Genomic DNA, 15,996 nt, shown 5'->3' with positions numbered 1-15,996 from the left:
TTTGTCCTTAGAGTGGTAGGGGGTATTGCAGGGTTGTCTTAGGAGAGTGATAGTGATTTGACTTGCATTTTAACAAGCTCACGCTCGTTAGAACAGGGATGGGAGGGGCCAGTGTGGACGTGAGGGGCTGGTGAGGAGGCCACGTGAGAGCTGATTAAGAATCTGAGGCGCGGTGGTTGACTGGTCCAGTGGGCTGAGAGGAGGGTCAAGGATGTCATAGGTTCTTGCTCTGAGCTGTAGGTGGAGAGCGCCTCCATTTACTGATACAGGCACTGATGGAGAGGGACCAGATTTAATCAAAAGAAAAATTTTTTTATTGTAGTTAAATATATACAACATAAAATGAATCATTTGAACCATTTTTAAGTGTACAGTTCTGTGGCATTAAGTACCCAGATGGTTTTCTAAAATTTAATTTTAAGGGGAGGTGAGGATGATGAGTTCCATTTGGACAAGTTGAGTTTGGGGGTGCATGTGAGATGCTTAGGTACCATGTCTGGTGGGCAGTTAGATCTGCCGGTCCGGAACTCAGAGGAGAGGTCAGCTCAAGAGAGATTAGGGGGAAATTTGAGTTTTGGTTTTTTTTTTTTCTTTTTTAAAGAAGAGAGCCTTGATTGACAACATAAATTTATTTAAACGTTTACTCAAAATGTATGTGTACTGAAGATTTGGAAGAAGTTGGGGAAGCAAACAGTCTATCTGTAAAGCTGATACGATGTAAAGCTGTAGGTTTAGACAAAACAAATGAGTTAAAGTACCATCAAATAAGATTTGAATGCATCTCAAGTATAGCAATGCTGGTCTCTCCGAGGGATACGACTTGCTTCCACTCATAAAGGAATATTTTATGATCTGAAAAGGTGATATGTTTTGGTTTATGTCATTGCTTCCCATAAGAAGCTTAAGGCTCTTTGCACATCACGCTGAATTTATCTTCTCCAGATCCTCGAGGGTGGATATGCAGGAGCTTGTTTTTCATTTATGGAATGAAGGAGGTAAAGGAAGATAAATGGCCAGAGCCTGTTTGGGGAAAAGCCTCGTTCCGTTCCCTTGAGTGCCAGTCTCCCTGACCATCCCAGGGCGTGTCAGACTTAAGCACATACGGGAACACCTCAGGGTCTTAAAGAGTCCCCTTTGTTAAGGTCCCCTTTGTTAAAATGCAGATTTCTGGGTCCCAGCCTGAGAATTTTCTGATTCAAGAGAGCCAAAATGAGGCCCCATGGATCTGCATCTTTAATAAGGGGCCAGGTGAGTTGTGTGTGCTGGCAGGCGCAGAGCCCTTCTCAGGCCCCCCTGGCCCAGGTGTAAACTGGGACTGTTACTGGGTGATTTTCCTGCACGTCTGTAGAATGTAAAGGTGATTGCTGGTTGCTTTGTCTTTGAGATGAAGTAAGGAGCTGTTCTGGAGAGAGCAAAGTGTGGAACTGAGGCCTGATATTCGGCAGTCAGGTGTTCTGTCTCTTTGGAAAGGGAACTAGAAACCCCAGAGCTCGAACTAAGAAGTCTTTCTCTGGTTCCGGCATCGTTTGGCAGATTTATAGACGCTACTGGAGGGGCTGTAGTGCGTGGGGCATGAGTCTCAAAAACAGGAGCAGTACGTTGTTGGAGCAGAGATTTCTGGATAATAGACAGGTGAGTTCCCAGAGGCGCTAGAACACCTCAGGCTGTGGATGCCACGGATTCAGTGGCACCAACGGGGGTGCTTTTTGGGACCGACTTTTTATGTTATAAAATTAAGATACCAAAAGCCAGGCATAAATGAGCCTGACAGTTGACTGCTGAGTAGACTGTAGCAGTGTAAAGGAATTGTACGGAGCGCCCATTTCCTCGTGTTTGTGTGTTTGCTCTCCCGGAGCCCTTCTGTGTGTTCTGGAGTGGGCTGTGTGGTCACGATTCTTCGGCCCCTCACCCATGACTCAGCCTGTGGAACGTGCTTATGACTCTCTCCCCAAGCTCTGTGTGAGTTAGAATTTTCTTGTGTTCAGATCCTGAGTGGCATATGGGTTTTCGTATCATCTGTTTAAATGAGATACGAATCAAAGAAGCCAAAGATCTTTTCCTTCCTAAAATACATGGTTATTTCCTGTTTCTTCTTTTTCCTCCCATTTAGTGTCCTTCCTGCGCGTATGCTTACCCTCTGGCACGTAGAATATATTGGTCCTGGCAAACGTCGTTTCCAAGTGAGGGAAGATCTGTGTTCCAAACTCCACTTTCCCACTGACTTCTGTGAGGAAACAGGGGACGTGTTTGGAGCGAGAGCAAGTGTGGGCAGCCGTGGGCTCGGGCGAGGAGGAATGTCAGGTCTGTGTGCTCCCTGCCACAAGGGGCTGCGCCTCTCGTTGCTTCTCCCAACTGGCTGCGTCCTTTGTAAGTGAACCCGTGGAACACCGCAAAGGGGTTCCCAACACGAAATGCCGTCCAGCTCTCCACCTGCTGTGCTGGCAGAATTGCGCTGGCGTTGTCCCCAGGGCGGCAGATCTCTTTCCCTGAGAGTTTGCTGTTGGTACCCGGCACCTGAGCAAACGGCTCAGCTGCAGCTCTTCCCGCAGGCCAGGCCCGGCCCTGGACGTGTACGAGCACTGCCTTAGTCCTCCCTGGTTTAAGTTCCCGCTGTACAGGGGGGGAGGCGGACGCGCCCAGAGGCCTCGTTGCTGAGCTGCTCAGCGGCGGGTTGGATGGCACGTGGTGTGTGAGTTAGGCTCCGCGTGTGACCCGGGGGCTGCGCTCGTCCGCGTGGTCACGGGGTCCCGCGATGCGGCGTCTTCCCGCGTTCTGTGGAGCTCTCAGGAGAGGGACACCTTGGAGGCGCCTTACACGCCTGCCTCCTCCTCTCTGCCTGGCCATGCCTTTTTGTCTCCTTTGCAGTTCTGTCCCTGAGATATCGGGGCTCCCCTGCCCCCGTCTTCCCCGTCCAGCCTTGCGCCCTCAGTTCCCTCGCGCGTGGACACACTGAGCGCCTCTGCGCCGAGCGGCTCACCGGGGCCCAGGCTGCCGTGGGGTGTGTCCGCTTGAATGCCCGGCAGCACCTCGGGAGACTGGGAACCAGACTGAGTTTTCCCACAATCCGCTCACCGCTCGTTATACTCTAGCGTGTGACGGGCACCCCAGTCTACCCGCCCCTCGGGTCTGAAACCCGGAGTCATCTGCACTCGTCCTCTGCCCGCTCCTTCCCTGCCCTCATCCACCTGCAGGGTCCTTCTCAAGGCCTGGAGACTCTGCCTCTTCAGTGTCTCCAGCTCCACTCTCGCTCCCCACGCCGCTCTGCCCAGGCGCCGCCTCGTCTTAAGTCAGTCCCTGACCTCCCATTGCCTGGCCCCGTTACCCTCCCAGCTGGCATGCGCATGTGTCTTTCTTTGTCCCTCCACAGCCCACCCCACACGCTGCCTCTGGAAGCTTGTCTAGGGCACACATTTCCACATGGCACTCCCCTCCTTAAAAGTCTCCCAAAGCTTTTAATGGCACTCAGAACAAAACCAGACTCCCTAGCACTAACCCCCTTCCCGTGTGGCCCTGTCACGCTGCCTCTGGAAGCTTGTCTAGGGCACACATTTCCACATGGCACTCCCCTCCTTAAAAGTCTCCCAAAGCTTTTAATGGCACTCAGAACAAAACCAGACTCCCTAGCACTAACCCCCTTCCCGTGTGGCCCTGTCATCCCCAGCCTCACCTCTGGCCCCAGTCACACCCTCCCCCCGGGGTGTCCACGCCCGGGTCGCTCCCCTCCCCCCGGCTGTCCACGCCAGGGTCGCTCCCCTCCCCCCGGCTGTCCACGCCGGGTCGCTCCCCTCCCCCCGGCTGTCCACGCCCAGGTCGCTCCCCTCCCCCCGGCTGTCCACGCCCGGGTCGCTCCCCTCCCCCCGGCTGTCCATGGTCTGGGCACACTGGGCTGTTTAATGTGCTTTGTGTGCAGAAGCCTGTTTCCAGGCCTCCTCCTCTGTACTTGAAGTCTCTGCTGTCTGGAGTTTACGTGCTCAGGCCCCGCGTTGAGCTTGCTGCCCTGCTTGGTGTTTTGCCCTCCCTCTTCAGGGGCTCCCTTGGAGGTGCCACTAGAACAGCTGCCATCAGAGGGTGCCCATCTGCACTTGGTCATTGGTGAAGGGACTCATCTGTCACGTGAGACCATCAGCTCCTTGGGGAGCTGCTTATTCATCTTCACCGGCTCCCGGCATGACGTGTGGCCCGTAATACATGCAGCCACTCTTTGATTTTCTGGTGAACAAACAATAGCATAGATTAATAACGATAGTGACGGTAGCTGCTCGCCCAGAGCCCTCAGCGTGTGCCAGGCCCTGTTCTAGGCCCGTTCCATGGGCTCCACCACTGGATCCTCAGCCGCCAGCGGCTGGCTCTGCCCTCTGTCCTCAGCCCTGCGTAGTGACGGGCCCTCCATCCTGTGGTTGGGTGCCCCCTCCTCCCCCCGACATGTCCACAACCCTGGAGACAGTGGACTTGTCAGAGGAGGATGAGGAAAGCAGGTCCTGCCCCAGTTCCTGGACCAAGCACGTTTGTTTCTGTTTCCTCTGCTGCCAGGGATTATCTTCAAAGCAGGTAGTTGGAACAAAGTAAATTGGCTGCAGGCCTTGCATCCTGGAGCTTCAGGCCCCTTCGGAGGAGCTGCGATTAAACCTGGAAGCCCTGGGGAGCCCGAGCCGCTGGGGCAAGGCTGTGCCACTGAAACCTGTTCAGTGAAGTAGGTCGCAGAGAAGAACGGACCAGGGGGAGGCCCGAGCTAGGGGGCTCCAGCCGCGGGCTCCCAGGGGTGCAGTGAGCTCTGACCTGTCCGGCCCGGCTCAGATCCCTCCCTCCCGGCTTGTGTGGAGGACCCACGACCACCCGGCCCCATGGCGGTCGATCGTTTGTTTCCTCTTCCAGCAGGGCTACCGCCAGCACCTCCTGAGCCTTTAGTCTATGCTGAGCCCTCGCTGGACACTTTCCGCCTCGTCTCACTTCATCCCGGCAGCTCTCCTCTGAGGAGGTCATTGAACGTCTTACTGCTTTCGGTTTTTGGTGTTTAATTTGGTTTCTCTGATAAATGTTACCGGGAGAGCTTGGGAGGGTAAGTCCGGCACAGGAACGAAACAGGCGTTAGGAGGCGCAATCGCCTTCCTGCCTGGGCTGGTCCTGCTGCCTCCCTCCCTCCCTCCCAGGAACAGAAGACAGTAGGTTAGTGTTGCTTAAATCACTGCAATTAATTCCTCTCCCATTTTCTCTCACTCGAGGGCTAGGCTGGCCTATAAATCTGAGGCCCAGGTTAGCTGTACAATTTGATTTATCACTCGGGATAGGTGTGCTAATGCACATTAGCTGGCTTGAATCATTTAAAGTTATCGTGAGAAAGGTCTTATTTCTGTTGCCTGCCCTGATTTGCACTTTAAATATAGTTCCCTGTAGCAACTCACAGGAATTCATGTTGAAAATAGAAAAGGGAAAATTACTTTTAAACAGCAGTTTGGCATAGAAGAGCATGATTTACTTTGGAATATTTCTCCAACTGCGCATTAAGGCCAAGCTTTCAAGAATATTTTTTTTCCCCACTGAACCTGGAAATTATGAAGCCAGACAGCAAACACTGAGCCTCAGGGGGCCACCCCTCCCCCCCGGGCCCCCCCCCCCTGCTATGTGAGATACCTACTCTGTGCTCTTGTTAGGGTTTTTGAAGGTGACAGGTCCTTTCTTACCTCACTTGCTAATTTTTCTCACTTTCCTCCTCTATCAGCACCATTTCTCCTTCATTTCCACGAACTGCAAAAGCTGGCATTTTGTTGGTAGGAATTCTGTAAATGATTCATTATTTTAAATTTGGATTTGTTAATGGCGTAGCATATTCTGTGCCTTCAAACTGCATTTGGTTCCTTGATGATTTCTTTTGTTTTATTTAGATTATGGAAATGCAAAGATAAAACCAGCTAGTATTTTTTTGTAATATTCATCTAATGGGGATTATCTTGCCATATTATGATTTGCTCTTATGCCTGAAAGTAACGGCATTTCTTATGTTATCGCTTTAAATATTGTATAATTTATTTCTATCGTGGGAAAAAGGAGTTCTTAGTTTCACAGCAGAGTGATAGGGATAAATATGTTTTGTTTCCTTTTTTTTAGAAGGATATTTTACCATTAGGCCGATGTATTTTTGGGGAGAACTAAAATCTAGTTTACCCTTCCCTCAGTGCAGCCTTGTCTGAATAAAATTATGGTGTCTTTATTCCATAGAGACAGGGAGGATTTGTGGAATTCACTTGACTTACGGGGAACATCTTTCCTCTCTGTAATTCCTACTTTAAACTGTAACACTGTCAACTAATATTAGTTGCTTATTTATGAAAGGTGATGTGTTAGTAGTATTTAGAACCAACACCAACTAGACAGTTTTTCTTCAGTACAGAGTCTGTGTTCTGAAGGGCAGGGGCTTTTGTGTTGACATATTCTTCTTCTTCACATAGCTACCTGGCCTGGCAAAAAAGTGAGGTAAGACTAACCCTGGTTATTAGCTGAGGGGTCACTGAACTTGTTAAATTGGGAAGGTTATTTTTCTTGATAAAAGAGGAAATTCTGGGGGCTTCCCTGGTGGCTCAGTGGTTGAGAGTCTGCCTGCCAATGCAGGGGACACGGGTTCGAGCCCTGGTCTGGGAAGATCCCACATGCCACGGAGCAACTAGGCCCGTGAGCCACAACTACTGAGCCTGCGCGTCTGGAGCCTGTGCTCCGCAACAAGAGAGGCCGCGACAGTGAGAGGCCCGCGCACCGTGATGAAGAGAGGCCCCCGCTCGCCGCAACTGGAGAAAGCCCTCGCACAGAAACGAAGACCCAACACAGCCAAAAATAATAAATAAAAAAAAAAAAAAAAAAAAAAAAGCTGACGCAGCCACAGATAAAATAAAAATAAAAATAAATTAAAAAAAAAAAAAAAAAGAGGAAATTCTTACCCAGAGAGCTTTGACTGTCTATGTTTGGAATAAGGCATCGATGGGTTTGGGGAAGATGGATTTTTGAGTCTCAGGTCCTGCATTAGATTGACCTCAGTTTTTATATCCCGCAAGTTGCTACGGTGTTCTGTTTTCTGGAATTCTGTGATGCTGGGTGGTGTTGATGTGTTGCAACCTCCCTGTATGATGTTTATTAATAATTCTATTTTTGAGATCTTCTTGAGGGTTTTAAATGTGCATGCTAGTTTAGAGATAAACAAAACCAAAATATTAAATACCCAGAAGCAGAATTTAAATGGTGTTTGAGGTTAAATCTCTCCTCTCTTCTTAGAACTTAACGAATGATTTGGGCTCTGCATTTGCTTTGGCGCGTGTGTGTGCGTAAAAAGTGAGAAAGCAGATCATACCCTAGTGAACATAAATTAAATGGGGGCACTAAGCTCCTTTGTTCTGCTGGGTTGGCAATGTTCGTTGTAAGGAGGAGACAGCCCTTAAGTGACGGATTGGGAAGACTTGCATTCATTCGTTCAGTCACTCATGTGGATAAATATTTATTGACCTTCTGTGTGCTGGCTGTGTTCTAGATTTGGGGGCAAACAGTACATAAAACCACATTCCTAAAGAAAAAAACCCCATATTCCTGCCTTCATGGAGCTTACATTAAACTAATATATAAGACAAGCAGTAAACAAATAAGTATATATTACATCAGTGGTGGTAAGTGCTCTGGAGGAGAATAAAGCAGAGGGAAGGGCGGGGGCAGTGGTGGGCTTTACTCACGGGAGCCACATACAACACCTGTTGGCATCTCAGATCCCCCAGAGAGGTTCATTTGGATTTCACCCTGCCTTCTGAAATGTCATCCTGGAAGTGGGAATGATTAAACCACGTTAGTCGTTTGCTTCTTAGCGTGAATATGTGTTAGATTATTTCCTTTGAGCAAATGTTGGTTGAGAGAGAATTTGAGGTAGCGGATGTCTGGGGATAGATAGGGTGGGAGGGGTCAGAGGTTCGGGATGGGTGGCGTTATCTCCTGCTTCTGAGTGGGACCTCCTGCTGCCCAGGGACCACCCCCCAACCCCCATGGTCCTGGCACTGCACTACTGCTCCTTGGAATTGCCTGGCCAGCCCTTCAGTACCTTCTTGCTCCATGGCATGGCTCGTTTTTTTCCTGGGAATGCTAATTGGAGAAAGCAAACTCTACGAAATGCTTTCCTCTTAGCTTTTCAGGAGAAGTGCACTGTAAAATTAAGGCATTATTCTTTGTCTGGTTAACCTTCCTGACTGTTTGGTTTATCATTTTGCTTTCTATTTTCCACATGTTACTGTCAGGTTACTATTATTATTTTTAATGTGGAGCCTGGATGCGTCTCTAGGGATATCTTTGTCTGTTTACGCGCTCCGACTCACAACATTAAATCATTCTAAATGGGGAATGATTCTAATTCCTCTCGCTCCCCTGGCCCCGTGGCTTCAGCAGGGTTCTGGTAACTCTCCCCGCGTGCAGCGCGCTGTTGACCCGAAACCGCCGAGGCGGAAAGCTTGCCCCAGATTTAGCTCTGCGGCCCACCAGGCTCTGGCAGGGGTGTGAGAGTAGAAATGTGTACTTCTTCCTGCTCGATTCTCAGCAATTCCGCTTTGCTTCAGGAGGTACCAGAATCCAGGTTTCTAAGAAGTCGTATTCCGTATGCATCTATCTTGTGGTTTATAGCTACAGACACGAGTGGTATACTCAGATCGTAACTCCTTCGATGTAGCATTTCCTTAGCTGGTAACCTAAGCATGTTGCCTTCACACTGATGGAAAATCTTAAGTCTGGAGAAAGGCAGCCTGCGGTACTAGTTTGTAGCAATTGCAGGTGCTTTTAAAAATGAGCAAAATTGATCATGTTAAAGTATGATTTTTTTCCCCATTTCAAGTAAAACTGTTGAATATGAGAATGAATCCTTATTGCTGATTTTAATGTAAAAATGTTTCTCTTTTTTTCCAGCTTTTGCTTTGGTTTCTAAAGATGTGAAGAAGGAAGTCAAACAGTCTAAGGTACTAATTGTAAAGTCAGATCTATTCCTCCTATCTGAGATTTGTCTGTATTTTCTTTAATAGGAGCTGTAATGATTTCATCTTTCAATGAATTAATGAAATGTTGGTTAACATAGATTTTTGAACCCACAGCAGCAACTTACAGATAGGCTTGCTTGAAAAAAAAAAATCCTTTATAGTTAAGGCAGATCCACTTGGTTTTAAATTTCATTTTAAGAAAAAAGGTGCTTGGTTACGAAGCTAGACATTTTAGAAGTCTTGCTTGGATACCGTAGTTTTCTCCAGTCTTACTGCGTCTTAACCTTGGCCTTAATTTTCCCAGCCTGTGAAAGGATTATGCTGTGTCAGGGTCACAAGAGCCTGAGTGTCCCTCACCTTGAAGGTGGCACCGTCTGAGAGGGCATCCTGGGGACTGGTCAAGAGACCCCCAAAGGTGACTGCCAGGCTCCTTGCACAGTCAGAACCCGAAACCAAGACGTGGGGGACCCATGGAGAGGGGATAGCACTTTTCCAAATCTCAGAGCTGCTCCTTTTCCATCATTGGTCGCATTCAAGAACTGCGTCTAAATTTTACCACTTGGGGTTGCGTTAGATCAGTTTAGTATATGAGAAAGAGAATGTTTTAAAAATATGAGTTGTTTTTGTCACATTAATTAAGGCTCAGTTGGCTATTTTTTTACCTCACAATTTAGTATAAAAGCATTTTTAAATAGAATGTTTCTTTTGCCAATGGAGTATGATTGTTCTAACTATACCATGGGATCCCTAAATGCGAATAATAATTCCTTACAGTTTTAAGATTCTTTGTGATTAATAAAGCATTTTCAGACATTTCATTTAATTTGATTTTCTCAGTGATCATGTTATTGCTAAGCAAAGCAGACATTCCCATGGAGAGCAGAGAAAATTTACCCTTGGAGAAGTTAAGTGATTTGATCAAGGTCACATGGCTATTAAAAGGTGAAGTCAGAATCCAAATTTTCAGACTCCTTGAATTTTTCACACTGCAATTTTGTATTACATTGTCACGTGCATTGTCACGTGTGTGTTTGGCAATAATAAGGCTTGTTTATAATGAACTTAAGGGTTATTAATAGGGAATTAAAATTTTGTGTAATAAATTTAGAAATTATAGCCCATTCTTTCAAATGGAGGTTTTTGCTAATCTTTTCAAAAGAGGAAATATATATATATTTGGCCTTAAATGCATATATAAATAGAGATAGAGATAAGGTGAGTCCTATATCTTAGTGTCATCTTTCATGCAAAAGTATTAAAGCCATTGACAAAAGGCCGTTAACCCCATCTGTGCTTAGGCTGCAGAGCCGAAAAGCCATTAATCCCATGAGGAGCGGCAGTGATAAAATGTCTACTGTAGGGGCTTCCCTTGTGGCGCAGTGGTTGAGAATCTGCCTGCCAATGCAGGGGACACGGGTTCGAGCCCTGGTCTGGGAAGATCCCACATGCCACAGAGCAACTGGGCCCGTGTGCCACAACTACTGAGCCTGCGCGTCTGGAGCCTGTGCTCCGCAACAAGAGAGGCCACGATAGTGAGAGGCCCGCGCACCGCGATGAAGAGTGGCCCCCACTCGCCACAACTGGAGAAAGCCCTCACACAGAAACGAAGACCCAACACAGCCAAAAATAAAAATAATAAATAAATAATAAATAAAAAATTTTTAAAAAATTTAAAAAAAAATGTCTACTGTAGCCCATACCCAAGGCTGGGAGATGGAGGAGAATCAATTTGTCCAAGGTCATCTGTCGATGAACCTGAGATAGGAGTTAAGGCTTTTACCAATAACCGCGTTAATCCGGGATTATCATTAGTCTATCACTCTTAGCAGAACCGATTGGGATCTGACACCGCTGCCCAGAAGGCCGCCTTCCGTCCTGCTCACCGCACTGCTCGCTTTGGTCGAGGGCTCTGGTTCCCTAGAACTAGGCCAGCCCTGCTCAGGGCTGGGGTCCTTCCCCAGACCGCTCAGATTCGCTGGTTGGCAGCTGGCGGCTTCCTACCAGAATCCCGAGGCTGCGGGTGCCCTGTCATCCTGCCCGGGGCTTGACCTCTGGCCCAGGCTCCCCTCCTGGGCTCCTGGCCCCTGGCTCTGTCAGATTCTCACCCACCCCAGCTTTCCGCGGAGCCTGCCCTCGCAGGTTCGGGCTCAGGCTGCTACCTCAGCCAAGCCACCAAACTGTCTCCCAGTTGCAGTTTTGCCCGGCCTTACATTCTGTGCTGGCTTGTGATCCTGGACCCTGTGGGACGTAGGCTTAGAGCCGGGCTCTGGAGCCAAACTGCTGTGGTTCACGGCCCTTCTACAACCCTGAACCCCTGCGGGACTCACCAGACCTCACTGTGTCCATCCTCCTCGTCTGTAAGACGGGGTAACAGGACTGCCCTCAAAAAGCGGTTTTGAAGATGAAGTGGGTGTGTGTCCACCACCTAGAGCAGTGCCATTCCCTGTTTCCATGCTGACCTGCTGTAACAGCAAGGAATGTCTTATGCAGCCTTTCAAGAGGTACGCACACAGATCAAAGTAACAGAGGAACCGCAGACCTTACTGCTTTTCTCAGTTAAATTTCTTTTATGGCGGTCGTTGACTTCATATGAAGCGGATGATGAGGACGATAAAAAAGAGTAGGAGTTAATAATTACTGAGCATTTGCTTTGGGCAGACATTACGTCATCTGACGAAACCCTCACAACAACCCTGGCAAGTAGGTCTTGTAATTGGGATTCCTATTTCACTGAAACCGAGCCCTGAACTAGTGCATGGTAGAGGCAGAATTAGAGCACGGGCCCAGCTTACAACTGAGTGTAATGATGACCACATCTGAATCAGATGAATGATTCATTCATGAAATGATTCATTTCATTCATCAAATGAATGATTCATTCATTTTATTTGAGATCTAGGGGGTGGTGATTGTTTGCAACCGTGTAGAAGATGCCAGTTTACGTCTCTTTCTTCTTAAAAGATTTCATAACAAATTCTTTGAGGTTGTTTTATTTTCTTTTAATGAAGGATTTATAAACTAAGCATCGCATATATGGATTGCAAGTGTTGAAATCTATTGTGCCTTAAAAATAAAACCTGCACGGAAGGGTGACTTGGATTTGTCTTTTCCTGGCTAGGGTAGGAGCTGTCTGTGGGTTAGATGCCCTGGTAGCAAATGTCGTTCCTGTCTGAGTAGCAATTCCATTGACTTAGAAAACTTTGACATTGAGCACATTTTGATGGATATTGATGTCAGTGTCAGAAACATGCGGCAGCAGAGATAATAAAACAAACCATGTGTTTCTTCTTAGGAAGAACTAAGCCTTTTCACGAGGGAAGCTGGAGACAGAATTTTAAATGTTCTGTCAATTCGTTCATTTAGTCTAATTTTCTTTCTCAAAGGGGAAATTACTGAAGACCATTCTGGTTCCGTTTCAGTTCACCTAATTCAAGTATTTCTTGGATATTTTATTTTTACAGTTTACAAATTGAGCCATTTGAAATGGCTAATCATGTCCTAGCTATTGTGTCAGGCAGTCGGAGCTGCAGGGCTTAATAACAAATAGAAAGCTGTGGAATTTTGGTTGATTTTCTTTGGTTTTACCAAGGCATCTGGTAGAAAGTCCAATTCCTGTTCCAGCTTGTTTACTCTGGAATCACTGAGTTCAGGATATTTCTTGTGTTCTACTTCTGGATAAAGGTGACTTTTGTTGTAGGTATTACTCTTAGTGTACTCTCAAAATATATTTCCATCTAATGACACATATTTTCTGAAGAACGCCTCTGGAGGAGGACCGGACATGTGTTATCAGTGGGTGTAAGGAAGGAATGCTGGAAAGGAGAGAGAGACCTGGATTTTAATCCTGGCTCTGTGGCTGGAATGGCTGTTGGATGTTGGGCAAATCCTGTATCTTTCTGAGCCTCCCTTACTTGCAAAGGGGGAGTGTTGGATTGGATCATCTCCTGTGCTATTTTTTAAAAATTGTGGTAAAATACACATAACATAAAATTTACCATTTTAACCATTTTTAAGTGTACAGTTCAGTAGTGTTAAGTATATTCATACTGTTGCACAAGGAGTCTCCAGAACTCTTTTCATCCTGCAAAACTGAACCTCTGCACCCAGTAAGCCACAATTCTCCATCCCCCTCCCCCAGCCCCCCACCACCCTGCTTTCCATCTCTGTGAATTCAGTGGTCCTAGGTACCTCATGTAAGTGGAGTCATACAGTCTCTGTCTTTTTATAACCGTCCTATTTCACTTAGCATAATGTGCTCGAGGTTCATCCATATCGTAGCAGGTGTCAGAATTCCCTTCCTTTCTAAGGCCGTTGTATGGAGGGACCACATTTTCTTCATCCATTCCAGTGCTATTTTTAAATCTAAAATCTCCAATTTTCCATTATCCTCATCTGGCAGCCAAAGCCGTGGCCTGGCAAGGAGAAGGCAGCCTGGCCCAAGGGGAAGCCGAGGGTTCCCTTCCCAAGCGCAGGCCATGGTCCTGGCCAGAGGGGCAGTGAGTCCACACGCGCTAACCTAGGACGATAGCCTGGCTCTGCTTCAGCACGTGTAGGGAAGTGGCTTGAGCTTTCCAGTCTTCTTTAGTGGCTCTTCTGAAAAGAGCTTTATCAGGATTAGGTAAAGTGTCACTTGATCCCGAGGTACAGCGAATCAGGACGTAACTCTGAGGTTCTTCTCGACTCGGTGGTATTTCTGTTCTTGAGACAAAGATAATTTCAGAATATGCTACCAGAGGTGGCCGCTCCCCTGTGTCCCTCTCCTCCATCGGCTGTCACGGTCCCTCCTGCATCCTGAGAGGACACGCCTCTGTGGCAGCGTCTTGGCTTTTAAGCTGTTCCAGTTTTGTTGATAAAGGCTCACAACTGCATTTCTTGTTGCAGTCTGTGAAGAAAACGGAGGGGTATTTGCCACCGTCCATTTGTCATAATTATAGCATGTGGCAGTTGCAAATGGAAAGGAGCAGTTAGAGAGAAAATTCCTTCTGCCAGAGAAGACAATGAAAGTGGCAGATTTAGCTGCCGGCACTCTGTGCTTTGTCAGAGAAGCCTTTGAAGAGCTCCTCCCCTGATTTACCCATGATCAGGATCAGGTACTTCTGTGCTCATGTGCCCACGTCCAGATTTCTGCGTCTGCAGCTCTGCAGCTCTGAGACGTCCCTTCTGTGCTCATGAAATCTCATGAGCCCGAGGCTGACCCCCTCCACGGTCCTGCTCAGGCCCTCAGGGCTGCTTCTCAGGTAGGAGAGAACACGGTGGTGTCATTCTTTTTTCTGTTTTTTTTTAGATACACCACGCAAGCACAATATTTATTTATTTATTTTCTGGCTGCGCTGAATCTTCGTTGCGGCGCCTGGGGTTCTCTAGTTGTGGCGCACGGGCTCAGTAGTTGAGGTGTGCAGGCTTAGTTGCCCCGCGGCATGTGGGATCTTAGTTCCCCGACCAGGGATCGAACCCACGTCCCCTGCACTGGAAGGAGGATTCTTAACCACTGGACCACCAGGGAAGTCCTGGTGGTGTCATTCTTGAGGGCAGTACATCTGAGCCCCCAAAATGTTAAATATGATAATTAGTAGAGCTCATTTACCCGAGGAACACACAACTAGAATCGGTACTATCTCTGATATGTTTGTAACGCTTAGCATTTACAGGTTTTTAAAATTAACCCTCCCAAGAGCATCATGAACCATCTTACTCTGGAAGAGCGAGCCTCACCTCAATTCAGTGACTTGCTCAGGATCACATAAGAGAGGAACGGCCCCATAGGAATCTTCTGCTGTGATGCAGAAGTATTGATACATTGTTGCTGCTTTCCCCCGCCCCCTTAATTTTGGTCTCTTTCTTTAGGGAAGCATTTCCAAGCTCTCATTTTCAATGTCTACCCCCAAATGTTAATATGTACCATACATATTTATTTGGTGTATTGCTAGTTTTGTTATGTGACGAGATTTATCTTTTTCTCTTTTATTTAAAATACAGAATTTGGAGAAAAGTGGTATATCAGAGAAAAATGACATAGGTGAGTAATGATTTCTTTTTTAACTTAAGAGTATGTATCCAGCTGTATTTCTTGTAAATTATATTTCAGTGAAGTGAATTTTTCTTTCTGATTTTATTTATGGGATAAATATTGTTGTCCAAACAGTCCGTCTTTGGCTCAGCCTGGTGTTTACCCTCATGAAGACACAGGGAGAACACTTTTCAGATTGACATATTGGAAGTAACAGCTAATATGCTGGATTTAATTCCCTCGGCCACAGTTTACTGACTTGCCAATAAGGACAGATTCCCATGCCAGGGGGGCCACTGTGAGGGTGCAGAGGCGAACGAGACAGAGGCTGTTCTTCGGGTTGCACACTTCGCGGGATGAAGGGTCAGCCGTGGCCTTTGCTCACGTGCCCTCCACTTGGAGCCGGTCGCCACTGCTGACCTTCAGGCAGCACGCCCGTCCCCTTCGGGTCAGCTTGGCAGCCGCGTCTTCTGTTGAACCATGGGGCGAGGCCACTCCTGGCTGCCTCGCAGACACACCGTACCCGCCTCACAGCCCATCAGCACCCGTGTCCGCACTCCCTTTTACACACATCTTTCTCCCCCCATATATTGTGAGCATCTTCAGGGGTGTGACCATGAGTTCTGATTCGGATTCCGTGGGCAGCGGGCCCCAGGGTGTTGATGGCAGGGCAGGGCCGCGCCTCTGTGTGTTGGGTCTCTTCCCAGAGGGTGTGAACTTGATCATTGTCAGTCATCCCAGGGTGGGCCGTGGAGACCTGGGAGGTGGGCCTTTGGAGGGGGGAAAGGGACGCTTTCCTTCCTAGGCCCTCCTTGCCTGGGCCTGGGTTCTGAGGCATCTAGAAGGCAGGAGAGGCCCCCCTCCGGGTGGCAGGGTAGGATGGCCTGTGCTGGGCCCAGTGTGCGGGGACCACACGGGGTGGGCTGGGGTCTTCGGATCTGAGAGCAGCCGTGTTTAAGGAGCCACAGGGGTTCATTGCTCTGCCTTCCCTGCATAACAACACCC

The 15,996-nt window shown here is 47.8% G+C and overlaps 1 protein-coding gene across 1 annotated transcript in view; it reads left to right on the top strand.

Annotated features, from left to right (window-relative positions):
* The window catches only part of B3GLCT (beta 3-glucosyltransferase), a 112,893-nt gene that overhangs the window by 5,285 nt on the left and 91,612 nt on the right, over positions 1–15,996 (top strand). Inside the window, exons 2-3 of the mRNA XM_082435346.1 lie at positions 8,917–8,966; positions 14,961–15,000. Of these exons, the coding sequence (XP_082291472.1) occupies positions 8,917–8,966; positions 14,961–15,000 (90 nt within the window). The remainder of the gene's footprint in view (positions 1–8,916; positions 8,967–14,960; positions 15,001–15,996) is intronic.

This window comes from Balaenoptera physalus (assembly GCF_965194825.1).
Source record: "Balaenoptera physalus genome assembly, chromosome: 18".
NCBI lineage: Eukaryota > Metazoa > Chordata > Mammalia > Artiodactyla > Balaenopteridae > Balaenoptera > Balaenoptera physalus.
This window is presented reverse-complemented; position numbering and strand designations above follow the sequence as displayed.